General features: G+C 41.7%; 1 protein-coding gene across 1 annotated transcript in view; it reads right to left on the bottom strand.

The window, feature by feature from the left end:
• Window positions 1-227: 227 nt before the first annotated feature.
• SIM1 (SIM bHLH transcription factor 1) overlaps window positions 228-23,419 on the bottom strand; it is a gene marked incomplete at both ends in the record, with an annotated part of 66,400 nt that continues 43,208 nt past the window's right edge. The window contains 2 exons of the mRNA XM_082668573.1: window positions 228-958; window positions 3,126-3,528. Coding sequence (XP_082524699.1) covers window positions 228-958; window positions 3,126-3,528 — 1,134 coding nt within the window. The remainder of the gene's footprint in view (window positions 959-3,125; window positions 3,529-23,419) is intronic.

Consider the following 23,419-nt stretch of genomic DNA (forward strand, 5'->3'; position numbering starts at 1 on the left):
CATATAAATAGAGGGGCAATTTGTGTATTCACTTTAGCTCCATTACCTGTGTATAACCCTGAATGCCAGTGCTGTTATCTTTGATTTCACAAGAACACATGTCAAATACCCAGTAACTTAAATTATCCACTCTAACAATCTGTGGCATTGTAAATGCTGGTAATGGGGCATTAAATGATAAATATGTTTCAGAGATCCTTAAAGAACAAAATCTTTTAGAAAAAACATCAGCTTCCATTGGTTATTATAACAGATGTTCCCTTGTGTCCTTGTGCTGGATCCGGCTGCATCCTTAGATGGGAAGTTACATCAAAGTGTGAGCCATTACAGCCCAAGGAATAGTTTCTAATAGTTTCGCTATCATATAAGTGCTCCAGGGCGTATCCAGTTAATGTGTAAGCATGCTTATCAAAATACTGCCGGTGAGAGCCAAAGCAGTTTGGAGAGACGGCAGGGTGGTCTCCCGCCGTCTGATGAGGAGACATATCCGAATGTAGATAGTCTTTAGCTAGGATCAAACTGGATTTGGAAATGCGATCCGAATTGGGACTACTTATCCGCGACAGTGCTGTGGGACTGTTGTCGTAGTCATTTTCGCGGGGGCTCAGCATCTTTCCCTCTCTCTGCTGGATGTGGTCACATGGTGAAGTGTTGGCAAGAGCGGAGCTGTGGCAGACTTCGCCTGTCGTTGGGGGCTGCTGGTAGTTTGCAAAACAGAAGGAGTGTTTTTTCCCAGCTCCATTAATGGAAGCCAGTTGGTCTGGGGGGGCTTTCCTCAGCTGCAACCTGTTCTCTTCTTCTTTAATCATTTGCTGGGTGGCTCTGATCAGAGTTTCGATTTTGCTAGGTTCATGTGGGCTACTTTGATACTGCTCAGTGCGATATCGGTCACCTGATTCGCTGGCAGACCCAGGGTCTGGAGAACTGACCACACTATCTTCATCCCAATGACCTCGCCCTAGAAATTAGAAAAAGTAAAAAGTAAGTGGTCTCAAAAATCACCCCCAGTATTGTAAGTGTATTTCTTTTTCCTATTAAAAGAAACCTTATATTTTTCCATTTTAATATATGCACCGATATTTGAAACAGACACAGGCTCACATGACAGTGTCAACATATTGTCCTGGAATTCATAATTCTCAGTGGCTTTTAAGTGCAGATGAAGTTTATAACGTTTTCTAGAAGGTAAACCTTGTTCGTGGGTTGTGAATGCCAATTAGCAAGACAGTAAAGTATGTTTATACTTGTCCATGGATGCACATCCCTGGACCTGTCTGACTATAAATAATAAAAGAAAAATACATAGGATTTGGTTTCTGTTATTGTCTAGAGAAGTGTTATGTTGAAGTGATGCTTAGATAATGCTTTCCATTGGGTTTGAGGAAGTTGATGATATAGGCTGGACTAGTTTCTCAATTCCAACTAAATGAGCTAAAATGTTAAAATTGCTACATGTTTCTTAAGTAGAGTTACAATAAAGCTCTAACATTAGTAATTAAACTATTTGAAGTTATTAAACTATTTGAAGGTTTAAAGTATGTATACATATTCATATAAGTGTGTGTGTGTATATGTGTGCCTGGATATATACATATATATATATATTTCCAATTAAAAATATAAATATTGCCTTCTCAAATCCAGTGGTAAAAAAAATCTGTTTCACACATAATCATACAGTAACCCTGATATTGCTTCTGAAATAAGCATAAATATTTTAAATGTTAATAACAACTTGTTCTGAACCAAGGAAAGAGATCTAATATGGAGGAAAAGTGCATCTAAAATATTATTCCATAAATTACGTTATTCTCAAAACAGTCTGAAGTCAATATAAAAAGAGAGAAGAGAAACAGGAAGGGACATATGAAAGCTGTAAACTGCTTAATGCAACAGAGAAGCCTGGGATCACACTAGTCATTGCTTTCCTTTTCCCTTTTCTTCTCATTTTATTTCTAATATCTTCCTCCTGACCATGTGGGTTAAGGCAGGATTTTCACTTCACTCCATTCTTGGGTAAGCAATTGCCCTTTGCCCTGGGTTTTCATTCCCAGGCTACCAAACTAGAGAAATTCAAAATAAAAGCAGAAAAATAGAAAGCAAAAATGGAAACAAAGCAAAACCATTCATAGAAAACAGTAAGTGCCTAGGGGGTATGTGCAGGAGACTTCTATGTGTGAGAACAACAGTGTCTGGCACATTTCTTATCCTAGAGACACAGCAAGAAGAGTAATAGCACAGCCATTGGATCCACCTCAGTGTCACTGACTTTTAAGAAAATGGGAAGGGTTTTCAAGACCTGCCTGGACCTAAGCTTGGAATGGACAGAATGAGCTCCCCCTGACCAGTTTACATTGAAATGGACAAAGAAGACCATTAATAACACTAAAGGCTTTAACTGCAGTGCCCATTTCTGTGTGTTTGTAGAGCCATGTAATAATCCCAAGGTGAAAATCCCCATGGGTCCCACACCTCACTGCATCCTCAACTCACAGAGGATACTGTGGGTTGCCATATAATGGGGGAAGGGGACAGTTACTGGCATTTCATGCCCAGAGGACCAGGGAGGTTAAAACACCTGTGACATGAGCGATTGGCCATAAAACAAAGGCAGGCCTCCCCAACACGCCAATAGTGCCCTCATTGAGAAACCCTGCTAGATGAGCCCCAAACTACTCCGGTCCACATTGGAAGGGTGAGAATACAGAAGAAAATAATACACAAGAAATTTAAATGCATACATACTACAAGTTCAATAGACTTAAAAATTCACTTTAATTTCTTTACTTTTTTTTTCTTGATGTTAAAATGAGAAATTTAGATGCATACATACTACAAGTTCAATAGACTTAACAATTCACTTTAATTTCTTTACTTTTTTTTTCTTGGTGTTAAAATGGGAATCATGTTTACTCGCCTGCCCAAAACAAATGTATTTAGCAAACATCAGCAACATTAATACACTTCAAAAGAGTGGATTTGGTTTTTAAATTCCCATTGGTTAGAGTTTCTGATTTGCAAATTCAAGGAGGAAACCATTGGGTGGGGATCACTCCAGGGTCAAAGCTGGACTAGGATAAATCTGCCCAGAGGCGCAACGCTGGAGTCGCTGGAGCCGCCCTTACCGTGGATCCTGTGGACCGAGGCGATGTGAGGCATGCTGCTCTCATAGGCTTCTCTGCTTTCCGGGGAGGTCTTGGTCAGGGGCAAGGCTGCGCGAGAGCCCCACCAGGGCTCCCTCCCCGCCTGCGGCGCTCCCAGGAAGTACCTGCCTGCCTCACACCGGCCGCCCTCGCAGGCCTGGGTGTGGAAATGCCTCTCCTCCACCAGCCTGGAGGGGTCGAGCGCGAAGCCGTAGCAGAGAGAGCCGCGTTCCGAGAACTGCCTGTAGGCGCACGACGCGTCGTGCTGAGAGCCCGGCCGGTCCGCGGGGTCCAGCAGCTGCGGGGAGGCCGCGTCTGTCAGAGGACTGCCGCCCCACTGGCTGTCGTGATCAGATTCAGATCTTTCCGCGGGAAATCCCGAGTACTGAAACCGAGAGGGTGAGAAAAGTACATTTCAAAAGAAAGCAAGAGGGGCCGGCCTCCCTGGTGGCGCAGTGGTTGAGAGTCCGCCTGCCGATGCAGGGCACACGGGTTCGTGCCCCGGTCGGGGAAGATCCCACATGCCGCGGAGTGGCTGGGCCCCTGAGCCATGGCCGCTGAGCCTGCGCGTCCGGAGCCTGTGCTCCGCAATGGGAGAGACCACAACAGTGAGAGGCCTGCGTACCGCAAAAGGACAAAACAAACAAACAAAAAAACGAAAGAAAGAAAGAAAGAAAAAAAAAGGCCCCAAGGTCTGAAAGCACCCTTAAGGTCATATTGGGCTTAAGGCACCAAAATAAGACCCTATCACCACTCTGGACACCCCTGACTTGGATCACCTAGTCAGTCATGGTACTGCAAAGGACAATCCTTTCGGCTGCCGGAAGGAGGAGATAAAACTAATAATAACAAACATGGACTGAACTAAACGCCAGGCACTATTGGAGGTACTTCCTGTGAATTACTCCGCATAATTCTTAGAAGCACTTAAGTGGAGATATTAGTAACCCATTATATGGATAGGCAAGCTAGGGCCCTAAGAGCGGAGATGATTTGCCCAAGATCACAGGGTGAGCAGGTGGCAGAGCAACGATTCAAGCCCAAGTTCTCCATCACTACACAAATGGTACTGCCAAAGGGAGAGTCCAAGAGAGCACCATATTTTATTCCTATTGACTTTTCACATTTTTTCTTACTTAAAAAGCAATACAAAAATAAGTTTTACGGCTTCATACTGGACTGTTAGCTCTCTGGGGGCCATGCTGGATACATGGCAAGGTAGTGAATAAATGCTTAACTTAATTCAGTCTCAATGTGACTTTGGAAAATCTTGCCCCATATAAGCTAGGCCTGTTCACTAGGATGTGTTTCTTGCTTTCTAAAGTGAAACTTCAAATATGCACAGGCTCATCAGGACAGCACAGCTGCAGGCTGTTGTTGGAATCACGCTGCTCACCTGTTGCCAGAGTATTTGGTCAGGTGCTTGACAGAAAACAAAAAAGGCTCTGAGGACCTCCCTAGGAGGTTTGCTCAGTTTGAAGTTCCTCAAGAGCCACTAAAATCAGTAATATAATCATTTCTACCCGTTTTTGGTTACCTAATGCCAAACACAATTCTAGGTGCCATAGAGAGTTTACCTGCTCTAATAATAATAGACGTCATTTACTGGGAACTTACTGTGTGCCCAGCAATATGCTAACTACTCACTGTATATTGTATCAATGAATCCTTATAACCATCTGGACAGTAACACAGCTCCATTTTATAGATGAGGACACTGCATCACTGAGTTTTAATAAGATGCCACAGTCTATCTGGTCTCAAAGGCTGCACTCTAAACCGTGGTTTTACACTTGAGAGAAAATACTGGTAAGGAAGAGAGGAGAAAAAAAAAGTTTCAACGTTAGAGAGATTTCCAGAAAAGTGGCAGGAGCTGCTTTACAGTCTCAGGAACCAAAATATAAATCCAAGTCCATTCTACATTCTCTTTCTTACCCCCAAGAAGAAAGAGGGACCGGCCCGTGTGGTGGTGAGAAAGTGGGGAGGGAGAGGAGACATTCCCAGGCTCCAGTGTTCTTCACCTGTCACACACTAGTTGAGCAAATTTGACCAATGATGAATTCTTCACAGGACAAGGCAAACTCTCCCCTTCCTACTAGCCCCACCCTGAACAAGAGGAAGAATCCCCAGCTCTTCCCAGCTCAGTGCAAACAGGCAGCTCCTCCCAGGGTCCCTTTCAGCCAGGGAGATGAGGTATAGAGGCTCCTCTGGGGCAACTCCAAAGTACACTGATAAATACAGCATGCTTAGGACAGAGTTCCAGCCAATTCCAGGTCCAAGACTTTTCCACGACCATTTCTAATATTACTTTAATTATTTTCCAAATGTACATATGGACTATCAGCATATTCCATCAAGAAAAAAAACCCAGGGCTTCCCTGGTGGCGCAGTGGTTGAGAGTCCGCCTGCCGATGCAAGGGACACGGGTTCGTGCCCTGGTCCAGGAAGATCCCACATGCCGCGGAGCAGCTGGGCCCATGAGCCATGGCCGCTGAGCCTGCGCGTCCGGAGCCTGTGCTCCACAATGGGAGAGGCCGCAACAGTGAGAGGCCCGCGTACCGAAAAAAAAAAAACAACCCAGAAAATATAAATTCTTTCCCGCAGGCCTGTAGGATGGACACATCGAGGCACCCCGAGCTCCATTTCTCCACCTCACGCCTCCACCTGCTATCTGCCTTTTCTCTCCGTGAACAACAGCCTCTCTTTTCATAAGATGCCACCTTCACTTTCACCAAGCGGGGATTGCCACCCTCTCTCCTTATTGAGTGGGGACCAAAGTGCTATCCATTTGCCCTTTGGTAGCACCATCCATGTGCTTGCCTAGGAAAAATTCAGATCATCAGTGCTATTCCACACTAGGAATTGCCCAGACTCTGCTTGTTTTTATAAAAGTATAAACCAGACCTATTTCTGAAGTACTCCAGTCAAGACTTTTGAGCCCTGTTGAGAGGGGGAAAAGCCTTCCCTGAGTGTACATGGGAAAGTGCTATTGGCGCAGCAGAGAAGAACATTCTGTCCTTCGCTGACAAAGAAAATTCAACATGAGGCAACCCTGGCGTACCTGAGGTACACATTTCAAGAGCACCCAAAGAAGAATTTGACAGATAAGCCTCTTGTCGATAATCAGGAAACCACCGCAGCAAGGGCATTGCCCTTCAAGCAGGCAGAAGTTGGGTGGTTCAGTTAGACTGAGCCCTCCCACTGCTTTAGAGGTACGGAGGAAAAGCCTAGCCGTAAATCTTTGTTTTTTAAGAGAAGGCCTGTAAACTTGAACCTGTGTGCACCATCAAAACTGTGAGCTGCAGACTTCCCTGGTGGTCCAGTGGTTAAGACTCCGTGTTTCCACTGCAGGGGGCATGGGTTTGATCCTTGGTCGGAGAACTAAGATCCTACATGCCACATGGCACAGCCAAAACAAAAAAACAAAACAAAACCTATGAGCCACGTCCACCCTTTAAAACAGACCACACTCTATTAACACTACCACCCCCATAATTTGATCTGAAATAGTTCAGGTGTTCATTAAGTATGTGAGAAATGAGAGAGGGCAGAAAGGGAGGAAGGCAGCCAGGCAATATATGCAGCATGTGAATGAATGCTGCATGCGAAGCCTCCCAGTCTCCCTTGCAGCTGCGTTTGCTACTTAATGACATGTACAGTCGTGGGCAAGTGATTTGATTTCTTTTGTCTCAACAGGAAAATGGTCATGATGATACTTAACCTACCAAAGCCTGAACCAGAGTTGGGACCATTTAATGGAAGAGGCACAAGGGACAGGGAGCCAAGAGGACTTGGTTCCAGGGACACCCTCGCTAGTAACTCTCAGGGAAACCTCAGGAAAATTGCTTCCCTCAGCTGTAGAATGACATAGAGGGTTAGATTAGTCTTTCTTTTTTTTTTTTTGCGGTACACGGGCCTCTCACTGTTGTGGCCTCTCCCGTTGCGGAGCGCAGGCTCCGGACTCACAGGCTCAGCAGCCATGGCCCACGGGCCCAGCCGCTCCGCGGCATGTGGGATCTTCCTGGTCCGGGGCACGAACCCGCGTCCCCTGCATCGGCAGGCGGACTCTCAACCACTGCGCCACCAGGGAAGCCCTAGTCTTTCTTGAACTTTTCTTTCAGCTCTAATATTCTATATGATATAATTATTGTTATCCTTTCTACTGTTGAAACATATGATCCCTATGTCTGTTCCTATATTGCACTTATTTAAAGTAGATAATTAGTTAGAACTATAATCCAAGACCAAGAATTTTTATTGTCATGATTATAAGGGAAAGGTTATGATGTCAGTTATAATTTTACTATACTATCAATTTCCCCCCAAGTATCCCATTATGACACAAGTTTTATAGGGATAATGAGGTATTTTGGTCAATAAATCATTCCATTCTAGAGGCTTCTGAGCAGGAAGGATAATGGCATCCATTTGAATCTGAATCTCTTCACACATCTTCCCCCAAGAAACTATAAGTTCATCACGGAGCACTGATTAAATCACATGTGACCCATGTTATCAGCATTACTAGGAGGCAGGGAATATGCCAAAGTTCAAATTACTTATAAGTTAAAAAAAGAAAAAAAAAAAGAAAGTCCAACAGCAGCTGCTATGAGCCTGTGGGTACAGAGAGTAGAGTAGGGTACCGAGATGTTTAAGAGACTACGTGAAAAAGAGAGAGAGAGAGAGAGAGATTAGGACATAGGCAAAATGAAGACAGTTATCCTCTGAAAGAAAAGCACAAGTAAATGCCAAAATATGAAGACAAGTCAATACTTACTGGCTCTCAGTACTGGCCACAGGAAAGGGATCCAAAATCAAGCAAAATCCAAACTGGTACCCTCAGACAAGTGTCATTTCCATAAAAGAAGACTAGCATCTAGAATGTACAAAGAACTCCCAAAACTCAACAATAAAAAACTAAAATGTGCCCAAGACATGAAGACACATTTCACCCAATAGGTAAAGAGATGACAAATAACCACATGAAAAAATGCTCAACATCATTAGCAATTAGGGAAATGGAAAATTCAAACCACAATGAAATATCACCACATACCTATTAAACTGGCTAAGATAAAAAATAGCAACAATACCAAGTGCTGACAATGATGAAGGAAAACTGGCTCACTCATGAGTTACTGGTAGGAACGTAAAATGGTATAGCCCCTCTGGAAAACAGCTTAGCACTTTCTAAAAAACCTAAATGTGCACCTACTGTATGCAATCCTGGACACTTTTTCCAGAGAAATGAAAATTATATTCATATAAAAACCTATAGGGACTTCCCTGGTGGCGCAGTGGTTAAGAATACGTCTGTCAATGCAGGGGACACGGGTTCGAGCCCTGGTCTGGGAAGATGCCACATGCCGCGGAGCAACAAAGCCTGTGCGCCACAACTACTGAGCCCGTGTGCCACACCTACTGAAGCCTGTGCATCTAGAGCCTGTGCTCTGCAACAAGAGAAGCCACCGCAGCGAGGAGCTCACGCACTGCAACAAAGAGTAGCTCCTGCTCACCGCAACTAGAGAAAGCCCACAGGCAGCAACAAAGACCCAACACAGCCAAAAATAAATAAATAAATTTATTTAAAAAAACAAAAACCTATACATGAATGTCTATGACAACATGTTTTCCCACTTCCAGGTCCTCTTTAACTGTTCCCTTTCTTTTTAAAATTATTTTTAATTGTGGTAAAATACACATAACATAAAACTTTCAATCTTACCCATTTTTGTGGCATTACGTATGTCCACATTCCTGTGCAACCGTCACCACCACCCATCTCCAAAACTCTTTATCTTGCAAAACTGACTCTACTCGTTAAACAATAACTCCCCATTTTCTCCAGCACCTAGAAACCACCAAGCTGCTTTCTGTCCTTCTGATGCTGATGTCTTCCTGACAGAGGAAAAACAAACGAGCCCCATGAACCTCCAACCTGGCTTGGTGTTGGGGCTTCCCAGAACCTAACCACCTCAGAGATCTTTCTGAAACTCTCATCTAATGATGTCATTCTCTTGCTTAAAAACTTTCTTCTTTTTTTCTGCCTTTCTGTCTATGCATCAAATAGCATGGTGATACCACCTACATAAAGCTGAAACTATAGGAGATACAAGGAGAAATATCCTAATAGTAAGAGACTAAGACACCACTCTCAGTATAAGACAAATAAAGTAGGTTAAAAAAAAAAAAAAGAAAACAAGAAAAGCTACAGAAGACTTAAAAAACAAAATCATAAATGTTATGGCTATATATCAAACTTTACATATAATAAAGAATAAACCTCAGCATACATGAATAATAATCAAAATTAATCAAATATTAGGTTACAAAGAAAATTTCAGTAAATTTCACCAAGTAGAAGTATTATAAACAACACTCTCTGACCACAATGAATAACAAATAGAAATTAAGAACAATTAAAAAAACAACCAAAAAACCCTTCCACCTGAAAAAAACCCCAAACTATTAACTCCTGGGGAAAATAGGCAAATAAACCATAAACTACAGAATTTCCAGGAAAAGGATAATGAAAATACTACATATCTGGATTTATGGGATATATAGCTTTAGATATCTAAATCAGTAAAAATGAAAGAATAAATCTAAATTCAATTCTCAATTCAAAAGCTAGAAAAATAACAAAAGAAACTAAAAGAAAGCACAATGAAAAATGGTCAAAAGACATAGACTATTCACAAAAAATATTAAAATAGCCTTAAACATATGAAAAGATGTTTAACTTTTGAATAAGATAAATGCAAATTAAAACACTGAGATACTATTTCTTAACCATCAGATTAGCCCAAGTTCAAAAGCTCGACAACATATTGTTTGGCAGAGTGTGGAGAACAAGGTACTCCCTCACATGCATCGGTGGTGGAAATGTAAACTGATACAGCCGCTATGGAGGGGAATTTGGCAACAGCTAACAGAAACGGCAGTTTCCCGCTCCTAAGAAACCATTACACCAGGCAATATACATTGAAGTAGTAAGGTGTCGTTAAAGAGGCATCATATATGGAACCTATTATAAGATGGTTCAGAAGAAATAAATAATGAGGGCAGACGGGAAAAGACCCAGAGAATATGATAAAGCAAATATGGCAAAATGTCAAGCCCTGATGAACCAAGGTTTAGTAGGCAAAAATACTTTATTGTTCTTGCAATTTTTCTTTATGTATAAAATCTTTTTTTTTTTTTTTTTTTTGGCCGTGCCACACGGCTTGCAGGATTTTAGTTCCCCAACCAGGGATGGAACCGGGCCCTGGCAGTGAAAGCACCAAGTCCCAACCACTGCAATGCCAGGGAATTCCCTCAAAGTAAGTGTTTTAAAATAAAAAATCCTACATAGCAAACATATCTTATTTTTATAGAATGATTAGGGAAAAGACTATTTTTTTTAAAACTTATTTTTCTGAAGAAATAGAGACATGCTCTGATAAAGCTATAATTTAATTAAATATCTTTGTTTTCATTAACGATGATTAATATTTTGTGCATAAAAAATGTAATTTTAAGGTATCAACTAGGGATTCCAGTAGAAACCGCACTGAACTCAAATATGGGAGGACCCTGATCTATTATCATCCAACATGACTTGTACAAAAGATCACCTCCTGTGGGCTTTGAGTTTTCCATCTGCAGAATAGGAACAGACTACCTGCATTATATGATTACAGGGAAGATCAAATAAATAATACGTATCAAAGTACTCTTAAAAATGCAAATGTTGGGGCTTCCCTGGTGGCGCAGTGGTTAAGAATCCACCTGCCAATGCAGGGGACATGGGCTCAAGCCCTGGTCCGGGAAGATCCCACATGCCGCGGAGCAACTGAGCCCGTGTGCCACAACTACTAGAGCCCGTGCGCCTAGAGCCCGTGCTCCGCAACAAGAGAAGCCACCGCAATGAGAAGCCCACGCACCACTGCGAAGAGTAGCCCCCGCTTGCCGCAACTAGAGAAAAGCCCACGCATGGCAACAAAGACCCAATGCAGCCAAAAATAAAATAAATTTTAAAAAAATGCAAATGTTACAGATACGTATGTATTGTGTAAAGGTCCTTGATTAAGGACTTTCACTTTGGTGGACAGGAATAGTTATATCACCATCTTGTAAAAATGATTTTTTTCCCTAGACTGTATTATTTAGAGCAGGGGTCCCCAACCCCCAGGCCGCGGACCAGTACCAGTCCAAGGCCTGTTAGGAACCGGTCGCACAGCAGGAGGTGAGCGGCGGGCGAGCGAGTGAAGCTTCACCTGCCGCTCCTCATTGCTCGTGTTACTGCCTGAACCATGCCCCGCCCCCAGGCACCCTCCGTCCGCAGAAAAACTGTCTTCCACGAAACCGGTCCCTGGTGCCAATGAGGTTGGGGACGGCTGATCTAGAGGCTTTATCTTCAGTCCCATCCTTTTTATCTTCAGTCCCATCCTTTTATCTCTGGCATGCCAGAGATAAAACATGTATGTTAAAGGATAAAGAAATCCACATCTCTTGTGAAGAAAAGGGAACCCTTGTGCACTGTTGGTGGGAATGTAAATTGGTGCAGCTACTATGGAAAACAGTATGGAGGTCCCTTAAAAAACAAAAAATAGAACTACCATATGGCCCTGCAATCCCACTCCTGAGTATACATCTGGGAAAAATAAAAACTCTAATTTGAAAAGATACTTGCACCCCAATGTTCATGGCAGCATTATTTACAATAGGCCAAGACATGGAAACAACCCAAGTGCCCATCAACAGATGATCTGTTTAAGAAGATGTGGTGTATATTTACAACGGAATATTACTCAGTCATAAGAAAGAATGTAATATTGCCATTTACAGCAACATGGATGGACCAAGAAAATATCATATTAAGTGAAGCAACTCAGACAAAGACAAATATTATATGATATCACCTATATGTGAAATCTAAAAAATAATGCAAATGAATCTATATACAAAACAGAAACAGACTCACAGACATAAAAAACAAACTTATGGTTATCAAAGGGAAAAGGTGGGGGATAAATTAGGAGTATGGGATTAACAGATATAAGCTATTATACATAAAATAGATAAGCAACAAGGATTTACTGTATAGCACAGGGAACTATATTCAAAATCTTATAACAAACTATAATGGAAATAGTCTGAAATATATTATGTATACATATAACTGAATCCCAATTGCTGTACGTCTGAAACCAACACAATATTGTGAATCAACTATACTTCAATATAAAAATTTTTAAAAAAATCAACATCCCAGCTGCAAAAAGAAATCAGGCCACTGGCCAATCACTTAAACATTAGGGCCTTTTCTTCCAAATGCTCTGATTTTCGAAGTTGAACTGCTCTTTGGTACCAACGATTCTTATCGCTTAAACTTTGACTAAAAGCCCACAGATCTGTTTTAAGGGTGGAGAGAGAGTGACACTCATGATCGATTAGCTAGCTGGAACCTGTGGTTGGTTCTCCTAGTAATTGTTGATATCTAGACTATTTTCAGGTAAAACAAAATCACATTTTAGGAGCTATAGAATATCTGCTCTTCTTCCTTTGAAAAGGTAACAACACTTCCTCCTTTGTTTAAAGCTAAGAAACTGAATGATTCAATTCCCTATTTTAATTAGGTTACATCAACAAAGAAAGTTCACTGAAACTAATTTTTGGTTAATTTTGCGGAAACCTCTGTTTCTCTTTCTTAGAAAAGTTGTTAATATTATGAATACTCTGCACCTTAATTTACCCCTATTTCTTATTTAAAATTTAATTTTCAAAACAGGCTTTCATATTGGTAAATTTAAAAATGAGTCAGGGGACTTCCCTGGCAGTCCAGTGGTTAAGACTCCGCACTTCCACTGCGGGGGGCGCGGGTTCCATCCCTGGTCAGGGAACTAAGATCCCACATGACGCACGGCCAAAAAAAAAAAAAAAAAAAGAGTTAGACGAAGGATGCCCTGGTTCTAATAACTATGAAACCAAATGCCACCCACCAAAGGTGGGCTAACGTTGACTGGCAAAGAGCTTGGATGCCTGCCAGAAATGGATGTCAGATGCCAGCCACATCCCCCAGCTCCTCTCTGAGATTCAGGGCTCATGAAAGAATCATTCTTTCTAGAAGAGACTGATACCTCATCCGGTTAAAGGTCTGAGCCATCAGCTGGGGTTTTATATGCATTCAATGGGAACTATTTATAATAATTCATTCTATGATTCATTCTAATATTTATTGAGTACCTCGTATTTGCAAGGCAGTGTGCCAAGTGATGTGAGAAATACAGCCCCACCTTCAAGGTGTTCATATTAGGAGGGGTATAAATAACCCAGAGAACATAACATTAATACAAGTTGAAAAATGGCAAGGGCCTGAATGAAGAAAAAAACAGTACCGTTTAGGAGTTCAAAGAAGGGAGCTATCACTCTCTTTTAACACTGTAGCTGCTTGGGAAGGGAAAGTGAACTATGACTAAGAGGCAATTTACCATATGATTTGCCTATGCTAACTAATGCCCATGACAATAACGATAGCTACCATTATCAAATACTTGCTATGCTCTGGTCACCATACTGAGATCCCACAGACATTATCTTATTAAATGCTCACAACATCTTAAAAGTATCATTAATCCCTTTCCTGATGCAGCAAATGAAGCTCAAAAAAACAAAAACAAAAAACAGAACTGCCCAAGTTCACATGATTAGGAAGTTTAAGAGGAGAGATGCAATTCCAGAGCCCTTACTCCTTCCAGAATCCTGGACTCATCTAGACTTAGGTACCTAGATAACAAAGACAGCAGTATCCTACCCTCTATGCAGGAATGGATCCCAGGTCCCTAAGCATGTTCTTACAAAGGGGGTTTTCTCCAACCTTTACACCCCAGTAGACCAACACCACACAGCCTCGGTTACATCCTCATAGCACTGAAGCGTTCTTCCACCACAATTACAACACAGATATTCCCCTTTTGAAAACAGTCATGAGATTCATTCCTGCCTCAAGAGCATGTTCCAGACAGGTGCTCTGCATTCATCTGGATGTGGCAGCAGCAAGCCAACTCAGGAAAAACACCAAATGTTCCAACAATAGATGCTACAGTTATCCATTTTTATTCTGGCAGCTCACTGAGGTTTTTATTTTTATCATTTTTAGCTGTAAAATATAGAGAGAGACCCTCTTATGGTAAAGTCCTGTTTTCCATGAAAAACTTTCACTCTGTCGGGCATGAGCAGCTTTCCTCTTGATTTGTATCTGAACCATGAGAAAAAACATCACAGATGCAGACTGCATTGTACTAAGAACATATGCATGCTTTTAAATCACTTTTATCTTACTTTTTACTAATGTAACCCTGAAACATAAAATATGTCCTTTTTTTTTTTTCATTCACTGTTATGGGAAGAACAGATGGTAAAAGGGTTAGATTAAAGTAATACAGCATGTCCATTAAAATAACCCCCACTGCTGGGGATGCTTCCCTTGAACAGGAGTCGTGTTTACTGTAAAGAACGGCTTTGGCTTACACACATTGGAAATTGCCGGGGGTCTTCTCAACGATAAACATAAGGGTAAGAGAAAAACTAATGTCAAAATCAAATGCATTTTAAAATGACAATTATGCAAGTTATTTTGCTAATCTGGGAGGCGGACTGAAAACATTTGCCTGTGATACTGTAACTCAACAGCAGTCAAATAATAGATTCCATTTCTGACTTGAAAAATTGTACTACCTAGAAATTGTAAGGAAGGAAACCTTCAAGAAAAATTAGAGAATACATTTTAAAAGAAAAAAATATCCATCTTGAGTCACATTCCAGAGTCAAGGATGGCTTCACTAGAGGAACTGAGCAATAAATATTTCCATTTACACTGTAAATAATTAGAAAGCAAATACTGACTCAAAATCCAATTATTAAAAATTTTAAATATTTTGGCCACTTCTCCCCTCATTTTAGAAAATGGTATAAATTGTCATCTTCTCAAAATCAATTTTTAAGAATGGTTCACAAGATTTTCACTCATTATTGTTATGATTTGCTCCACTTATAGTATAATCTGTTATTTATTGTGATGTTGTTTTTACCTTTAATCCACATTTTAGTTATTTTTAGCTCAAAGAATATTCTGGTGAGAAATCTTTCATACCTGTAAGTTCCTGATATATTTCATGAAGTAGAAACATGAGAAGTTTTTTAATATGCCTCAAATGTGGTTTGAAATGACTTAGGGCTTCTCTTAATCCAACCCCCCACCAACAGTTACAAAAATGTTCCTGGGATTTGGTTCACTCATTTTTCTCACAGAAAAGTAAGCATAGTCGACATCTCGTTGGCTGTCAGGTTGACATGCAGCTGGAAGGGAATCAGCACTCGGAACCAGAGGCCAGTTTTCCTCCAGTGTAACTCTATAAGGACTCTCCTATAGGGTTCCATATGGAGAGAGCTGTTCCCAACCATGAAATCCACAATCCACATCCTCTTATAAATCCGAAGGTAAAGTCCTAAAGGCTGGCAGGCATCTTCATTGCACTGAAGATTTTAAACAGGTAATAAACATTTAATTAGGCCCTTTATGTCCTGGCACACACAGCTGTAAATGATCAAGAATATCCCAACTTGCATAGGTAATATAGAAATGGCTCTAGCTCACTGGATAAATCCTGGGTTTCCAGGACCAGTAGCACTAGTTTTAGTGGTAATCTTCTTCCATGATGGGCTTTGAGCATAAGCCAGAACCACATCCATCTTTTCACTGTTACTCTGACTCACTCTCTGATTTTTCACATATAAGTGGCAGATTAGATGGGCTTGAATTAGATGGATACAGGTGGCGCCACCTGCTCCAACCCCTTACTGCTGCTTTATTTGGCCTTCCATTGGTTTATTCTGAGTTTGGACAAAGGAGGGCTGCCCAAGCTGCTCTTGGCAGTGTCCTAGAACTGGGCCAACAGATTGGCAGACGTATTACCGGCCTTCTGCATACTAAAAGAGGAGAGCTATCAGATTTGTAATTTTGTAAAAAGAAATTGAAGCTCAAAGGCCCTCTACTGAGTTAATCAATTTCAAACTGGTGTCTGTAAATGGAAGGATGGATCTACCTTCTCATCTTCTAAGCCAAGCACAGTAAAATAATAAGGAAAACTAAAAGAGCATAAGCTAGCTATTAAATAATATACATCCAGACCTTGACCTTCCAGGAAAACACTGCAATTCAGTGTGCTACAATATGCTTAAAGAAGTTTCCTAAAAATCTGTGAAAGACTGAAGAATTAAAGAAATCTCAATTTCTTAGACAAAGATATCCAAATCCAACTTCCTTAACTCTACAAAGGTCCCATTATGAGGGGGTCAGATCCCACCAAGCACTGTCCAATAAGGCATTGCTGTCTTTAATTTCACTATTTAGTTTTAATAAAATTTGATTTTATAGGTTTTGTTAAAATAAATTTCCCCAGGCACATTTTGATGGTGGATTCAGCCATTCCCCCTTCTCCTCTGTTCAGCTGCAGAGCAGAATCACAAATCCCAGCCTTCATTTCCATTAAGCCAGAAGCAGAGGCATTCCATCTGATTTAGCACAGCTGCTTCGCCCACTGCTCAATGTCGTTTTGGACACTAACTCTCCCCTAGATCCAAACCATCCTACATTATGAAACAGAGATGTGTTTAACATGAATTATGCCTTATAGCCAGGGATCTGGGGAGATGAGAGGTAGGCTGCAGCTGTGCTTTGGTGGCTGGGTAGGATTTAAGAAGCTCAGCAGGAAAGGTGTCCTTAGGGCAAGTACACAGCTAGAATAGAGAATTGATGTGGTGGGGCTAGAGGTGGCTGGAAGAGGCAAAGACGTAGCCTGGGCCGATTGTGGAGATCAGACTTCATACTATAACCAACACTGAGCCTCTGTAGGTTTTTAAGTAGGGCTTGGGGTGGGAGGTACACGATGTAAATGATATTTCAGGAAGCTCACTCTGAGCAGGAATGCTCAGAGACTGAAAGGACAATAAGGAGGGATGAAGCAGTCTAAATGTGATGTCCTGCTCTGAAGAGCCTGGAACGGGACAAAGACAGTGGGGATCAGGTAGAGGAGGAGCTAAGGGTCAAGACACACCATGAAGGAACATTACCCTCACAAGGCCTTTTGTGTTCAAAGGTCAAAAACCAAACCAACTAAACAAAGAAACCCCAAATTTAAGACTTTTCCCTTTCTTATGGAAGAAATCGATCCCTCCTAGATATAAAGGTGTAGCACCGAAAACGCACATAGATTATTAAAGAATAAGAGAGTGATCTAGAAAGCGTCTACTGGGCTTCCCTGGTGGCGCAGTGGTTGAGAGTCCGCCTGCCGATGCAGGGGACGCGGGTTCGTGCCCCGGTCCGGGAGGATCCCACGTGCCGCGGAGCGGCTGGGCCCGTGAGCCATGGCCGCTGGGCCTGCGCGTCCGGAGCCTGTGCTCCGCAACGGGAGAGGCCACAACAGCAAGAGCCCCGTGTACCGCAAAAAAAAAAAAAAAATAGAAAGTGTCTACTGATCATGGAAGTGGGCCCTGGAACTAGGGCTGAGCCCATAAACAAAGACAGGTTCCTGGGATGGAAGACAGAGCCAAATGGCATTTCTTGTACAGACACTCACGTCAGGGCAATTATTTTGTAACCAAAACACACACACACACACACAGAGCTAATATCAGTTGTCACCTCTCTCCATTGTTGCAATGGAGATCACAGTGGAGATGTGGAGACTAGAAAGCCCACTTCAGGACAGGATGTGGACAGTTCTCTTCCCTAGAATGTGCGCCGGAGAGTGCTCATTCAAAGTTTTACTCTTGAAAGAGCCTCTAGATTCTACCACATGTAATTCCCCCTCAGCAGGTAGGTGTTTGATTTGTACTGCAAGACTCTGCATTTGTGAAACCATCCTTAGGTTGTTTTTCATGTGTATCTTTTGCCTCTTTACATAGGTTATAAATTCCATAGTAGCAGAATATTTTCCCTACTTGGGGTTTTTATGTCTCTATAGGCAACCAGCTAAGTATCTGCATAATTTTTTAATGTATTTACTTATCCATTCATTCATTTCATTCACATTTAGAGAGTGAGTATGTGGAGGACACCATACTAGATGCTGGGGCAAGGTTGGGGGTGGGTAATGAAGTAGACATGGTTAACTACTTCCAAAGATATTATAGGCCAAGAGAGGAGATCTGACATATCTAGAAGGCAGTAGAAGATAGATTATTATAAATGGAGGCACAAGGGAGAAATATAACTCAGTTATATTTCATGAAAGAGGCAGCATTCAATCCAGGCCTTAGAAGATAGTCAGAATTTTGAAAAATAGAGGCAATGCAGGCAGAAGTAAATGCATAAGCACAAGCATGGAAGCAGGAAAGGACAAGGTGTTCAGCAAATAGTGAGCAGAGAAGTCTGGCCAGATCAGAGGGTGCAGGTAATTTAGGACCCAATTATAGGTGACCTTGAGTGACAGCTAGGACTGTGGCAAGTCTCCAAACACTGATCAGTGGTCTTTTAAGGTCAATCTGAGAAGCAGGGAAGACTGGAGAGGAAAATTTTCCAAAGTGGAGAGAAAATTAAGATGCGCTGCACTCCTCCAGAGTGAGGGAGCTCCTGGGACACAGGCAAGGGGAGAAGGGTAAATGGGTGAGGGGGGGGAGAGCACAGCTAGAGATGGAGCATGAGTCTGGTCCTTGAGGGTGCTCCCAAGGGGTTCAGGGCTCTATTAACTGTCAACCTGCAGCTCACTGCAAACCTTGAAAATAGGAATAAATCTGAACCTGCTGGAAACTCCCCATGGCATGAAGGTCTCTAAGCTTGGAGGCTATTGGTTCTCTCACTCTCAGCCCCCAATTCCCTCCTCCAGTTCACTGCTGGAAGGACAGGTGAGCCCCCAACACACACCACCATAGCTACACCACGGCCAACACATGCCTTTATCACATACCTACTATGCTGTGTTTAAATTATCCGTTTACATTTTTATCTCCCCCACTGAATCTGTAAGCCTCTGGGGAAAGGGCTGTCTAGCCAGGTCATCTCATCTCTCCTCTGTTTCTTTATCCACCTATCTTATCAACTTCACCTTGGTGGGCTTATCCATCAGTTCATTTACCCACTCACTCAATATGTCCTGAGGGCTTTTGGGTGCCCAAGGCAATCTTGTTAGCAAGGGTAACATCTCCTGTCCTCAAGGATCTTAAAGTCCCCATTTACTGCCTCCAAATTTTCTTCCTTTCATCTTATAATTTTTGCAAAGTCTCATTCATGCCACTTTTTTCCATTTTTTTCTTCTCATTGGTCTTTTCTTATTCAATGAAGTCCTGCTGCCTAATATATAAATCTCATGTGACTAAACACAGCCAGCCGTTTATTTCAATTTGTGTGAGATTTGTCATCATTGGATTCTCGCTATTGGGAATGCGTTTTACACAATACATATCATTATATATCGTATGTTTTAGTAAACACCAATGAAACAGTGTTGTTTGCGATATCTGCCTCCTTGAGTAAACTATTTAGCAAGAAAGTATATCATCTTTTGGTCCTATTTCGAATCCCATATACCTAGTTATCTACCATAAATAGTTACCTTACCTTTACAAATATTTATACTATCGTGCTCCCAAGCAAGGTGAAGGACAAAGAAGTTCCCTGTAATGGCAGGTAGACTGTCCTAGAAGCAACCACTTTTGCCCGGCCCCATTGTTATTTCCTTCCATCTCATCACCCATTCTATCCATCACACCTCCTAAAATGTCAACTTCCTCTGCAGACTCACTCAATCAGACCGTTGCTTGACCTTGCACATCCCCTCAGCAAATTTGTGTGTGCTTTTTAGCAGACTTCACTCGTCTATTTCAAACAAGGCCCCAGGTTCCTCCTGAAACCCATGTGGCTGAGTGAAGAGAGAGAAGCAGGGTAGTGGAAGGTAAATTTGGGGGTATAAGGAGGCTGATTAATGGGGAGTCTGCCCCTCCCCCAACCATGTGCCAAGGGAATGAAAAGGCAGCTGCAGGGGCCTGGAGGTCCCATGACCAGCCACATCTTACAATTCCTCTCTAAAATGTTGGTCTTGCCTCCCCAGTGAGACCATGGACATGGTTCCTTAAGGGCCCACCTTTAGCATTTTAGTGCACATAATAAATATTTAACTAAATGCAAGAGTTGGTAAAAACCAAAGTACAAATCTGTAACACAGAGGTCTCACCTTACTGAGTGAAGTGCTTTCTAAAATAATACTTAGAGGTTTATTTATGAAGACAATCTAAAAAGACCATGTGTCCACTTTAATAATCTCCTGAGATTTCTATAGAAGAGAAGATATCTGAAGTTTAGACATGGCCAGAAAATATAAACAAGCCTGTAGTATAAGAATTTCAGAGAAGATAACCTCTTTTTTTTTTTTTTTTTGCATGATGCATTAAAGTTTTTGTCGTTGGTAATGGTCAAGGATTACATGTTTTCATTTAACATAAAACATGAAATGAAGGACATCTATCCTGGTAGAGATAAAATTACTATGTGTAAGGGAAAACTACACTTGAGAAATTCTCGGTCCTTCTGTTCTCTGTAGCCTAAAAAGTCAGCATAGCAGTCACTGATGTATTTTTTTTTTTTTTTTTTTTTTTTTTTTGCGGTACGCGGGCCTCTCACTGTTGTGGCCTCTCTCGTTGCGGAGCAACAGGCTCCGGACGCGCAGGCTCAGCGGCCAAGGCTCACGGGCCCAGCCGCTCCACGGCATGTGGGATCCTCCCAGACCGGGGCACGAACCCGTGTCCCCTGCATCGGCAGGCGGACTCTCAACCACTGCGCCACCAGGGAAGCCCTGATGTATTTTTTTTTGAGGCCAGAAAGAACCTTTGCAGGGAGAGAGTTTCTACCTTCACCAAAAGGAAACCAGATTGCTGGCAGTGAAAATTAAGAGGGTTCTGTGGGATTATTTAAAGTTACAGATGTGAAGTTAAACCTGCAAGTGTTACAGTGTATCTGTAACAAGAGATTAAATATTTTCAGGTTTCAGAAGCATACATGGTTTTATGCATGCACTGTTATTACAGAATTATATAGTGTATTGCTTATTACTGACTAGGGAAAAAGCAAGAGGAGGACAGAATGATGCAGTAAAACCAGAGGGCACGCACTGTCTCTAATAAACGTAACAACTATAAACATGCCAAGAGGAGAAGTTTAAAAGGAAACTGGAATCAGGAGACAGTTTATTCATGATTGACGTGGCTAAACTATGGCAGGATAACTTCCAACTGTATTAGAGTAGCCATGACTAGTTCCAAAAAAATAGGTGAAAAAGACTCTAGCAATTGCTGCTAACAATTGCTAGAGATAAGATCTGAAAAATAAATTCTATAAGCTCAATATTTCTAATTCAACAGAACTGTGAAAAAAATAAGTTGCTGTTTTCATGAATATAAACTCAATAACAATAAAATACAACTGTCATAGTGGTAAGATAGCTCTACAGCAGCACAGTAGCTAGCTGCAGAATCTTTGGAAGTTATCTATAATATTTCTTACAACAATTTTTCCAAAACCATTCAAAACAATTCCATTTTGACCTCTCTTGTCCCGAGTAATACATAGAGGTACAAAGGTGATTCAGTCTTTCACTAAGTGACTATAATATAATCAAGTTATTCCCAAGGGCATCTCATACCAGGAGGGGACCTGAAAGTTCATCTACTACTGCAGACAAACTCGGTGATGGCAGCGCATTACAACTTGTGCATGTCTCACGTCTTCAAATAAGGGTGCCTAGATAATTCCAAAAAGCAATGTTGCTGTTTGCCATGCTTCGAACGTCCGTTAGAAATTTCTAGATATGCCTAATATATAATAGAGCAAAGAGCCTAATAAATAATATTGATAGAATCATTAAATCACCATTTCATAACTAATAAAAGGTACAAGATGTTACCCTACGAGCTCAATTTTGCTCTGGAAATGGCCTCTTGAAAAAACCTGAGGAGAATTTGCATGCTAAAAACATGTCAACATGGAAATAACAAAAAATAAAAGATTTTCTCTTTATTTTTGAGAAGAGGCAAAAGCAGTTAAAATTAAATACCAAGCAAAGCTTGACAATTCAGTGAATAAAAATGTATTTATTATGGGTCTGTTAAAATATAAAGGGAAATTCAGTGTAAGTGTGTCATTAACTAAAAAATGTAAGCCTTAAAATATAATTTCAAAATAAATCTATAACGATCAAAATACATCTACAATGAGAAGAAGAACAAGGATAAAAGAAGCAGCCAAGGATAAAAATAATTTTATTCATCCTTCCTCTACGATGCTTTTCACTTCAGCTGAGAACTTTAGCTCAGACCTTCCTAGGCTCACGTCAAGACTACTAAAACGAGTATCTCGAGTAGTCTGCCTTGCTTCCACCAACTTAATGCTCTCATTTCCTGTTCAAAGCCTTTACAGGTTTTCCACACAGCAAAATCTAAACTCCTTGGCCTAGTAGATATTGGCACTAATCAATGAATGCTTCCAAACATATAACCCCTTGGCCTTATCCACAGGGACCTACCCTACCCCACTTCACCCAAGGCCCAGTCACACTAACAGTGTGTTCCTGCATCTCTTCAGAATCTTGGTCTTTCTGAAGTGTCCTCTCCTTTCCCTTATGTGCATATACCTGAATTCTACCCTCAAAGCCAGGTCAACACCCTCCCCAGTCATCCAGGCTGACACCACTCCTAAAGCCTTTTGTATACATCATCTTCTATACACTCCTTATCCTAGTATATAACTTATCATTCCAACTGTACTGCAACACTTAAGGGCATTTCTTATACCATTTCTTTATATTCTAGCACCTTCTCCCCAACACCTACCCTCTACCCTCATTCATCACAATGGCCAGTGTAGCATCTTTCTGATGTAGGCACTCAGCTAGCATTTACTGAGTCTAAGACACATAAGAGCAATGGTGCAAGAAAACTGAAGAATGAGTACTCCTTAATAATATAAGGGCGGGACTTCCCTGGTGGCGCAGTGGTTAAGAATCCTCCTGCCAATGCGGGGGACACGGGTTCGAGCCCTGGTCGGGAGGATTCCACATGCCACAGAGCAACTAAGCCCGTACGCCACAACTACTGAGCCTGCGCTCTAGAGCCCGCGAGCCACAACTACTGAGCCCGTGTGGCACAACTGCTGAAGCCTGCGTACCTAGAGCCCGTGCTCCACAACAAGAGAAGCCACCGTCATGAGAAGCCCGCGCACTGCAACAAAGAGTAGCTCCCGCTCGCCA

This window comes from Grampus griseus (assembly GCF_964374135.1).
Source record: "Grampus griseus genome assembly, chromosome: 13".
Lineage (NCBI taxonomy): Eukaryota > Metazoa > Chordata > Mammalia > Artiodactyla > Delphinidae > Grampus > Grampus griseus.